The sequence below is a fragment of the Anneissia japonica genome, unplaced genomic scaffold (assembly GCF_011630105.1).
Source record: "Anneissia japonica isolate Jap-2015-1 unplaced genomic scaffold, ASM1163010v1 scaffold699_len907043_cov185, whole genome shotgun sequence".
NCBI lineage: Eukaryota > Metazoa > Echinodermata > Crinoidea > Comatulida > Comatulidae > Anneissia > Anneissia japonica.
The window spans coordinates 798,566-799,217 of record NW_022722982.1 but is presented as its reverse complement, the minus strand read 5'-3'; the positions used below and the strand labels follow the sequence as shown (position 1 = coordinate 799,217).

At 24.4% G+C, this 652-nt stretch overlaps 1 protein-coding gene across 1 annotated transcript in view; it reads left to right on the top strand.

Moving 5' to 3' along the window:
• The window catches only part of LOC117112049, a 6,760-nt gene extending 6,108 nt beyond the window's left edge, over positions 1 to 652 (top strand). Inside the window, exon 3 of the mRNA XM_033255101.1 lies at positions 604 to 652. Within this exon, the coding sequence (XP_033110992.1) occupies positions 604 to 615 (12 nt within the window). The 3' untranslated portion in view covers positions 616 to 652. The remainder of the gene's footprint in view (positions 1 to 603) is intronic.

The following is a 652-nucleotide window of genomic DNA, read 5'->3' as shown; positions in this document are numbered from 1 at the left end:
TACAAAAAAAAATAAAAGTTAATTAATGCCATAATTTTAATGATTTGTAAGTTAAAACATCTGTTAGCATTAATATAGGAATTTTGAATTAATTCATTTGTTTATTTTTTGTCTAAGTATTTAGCTAAACTTTTATTTATTAACATGATAAAATTTTTCATATTATTGGTAATCATATTTTTGTCACTTAACAATAAGTTTTCTACAAATAAAAGCTCTTTTAATTAGTTGACTAAAGAACCACTCTCTGCAGTAGGCCCCATGCTATATTTGTTTCAGTCCATAAACATCAAACTTTACGAACCATTTATTTGTCAGTTGTGCCATTATTAGATCTTAAGCATAGATATTTTAAGACTGTATTATACGATATTATGTTCAAAATGTAAATTATTATAATAGCTAACTGTATATAATTAATTAAGTTTACTGTGAACATAGAGTATGTTCAAAATATGAGAATTAAATATAATATCATTGAGTGTTTATGGCCCAGTCATGTTTTACCCATTTTATACTATATATATTTTTTTTTTTATATTTAAAAACTGAGATGGCATTTTATTTAATAACTGATAGGTCCTTCTAATTTTGCTTTTTTAGAAGTACAGATAGGCACGACAAAGAATACGCAATGGTTGTCAAGATGAAC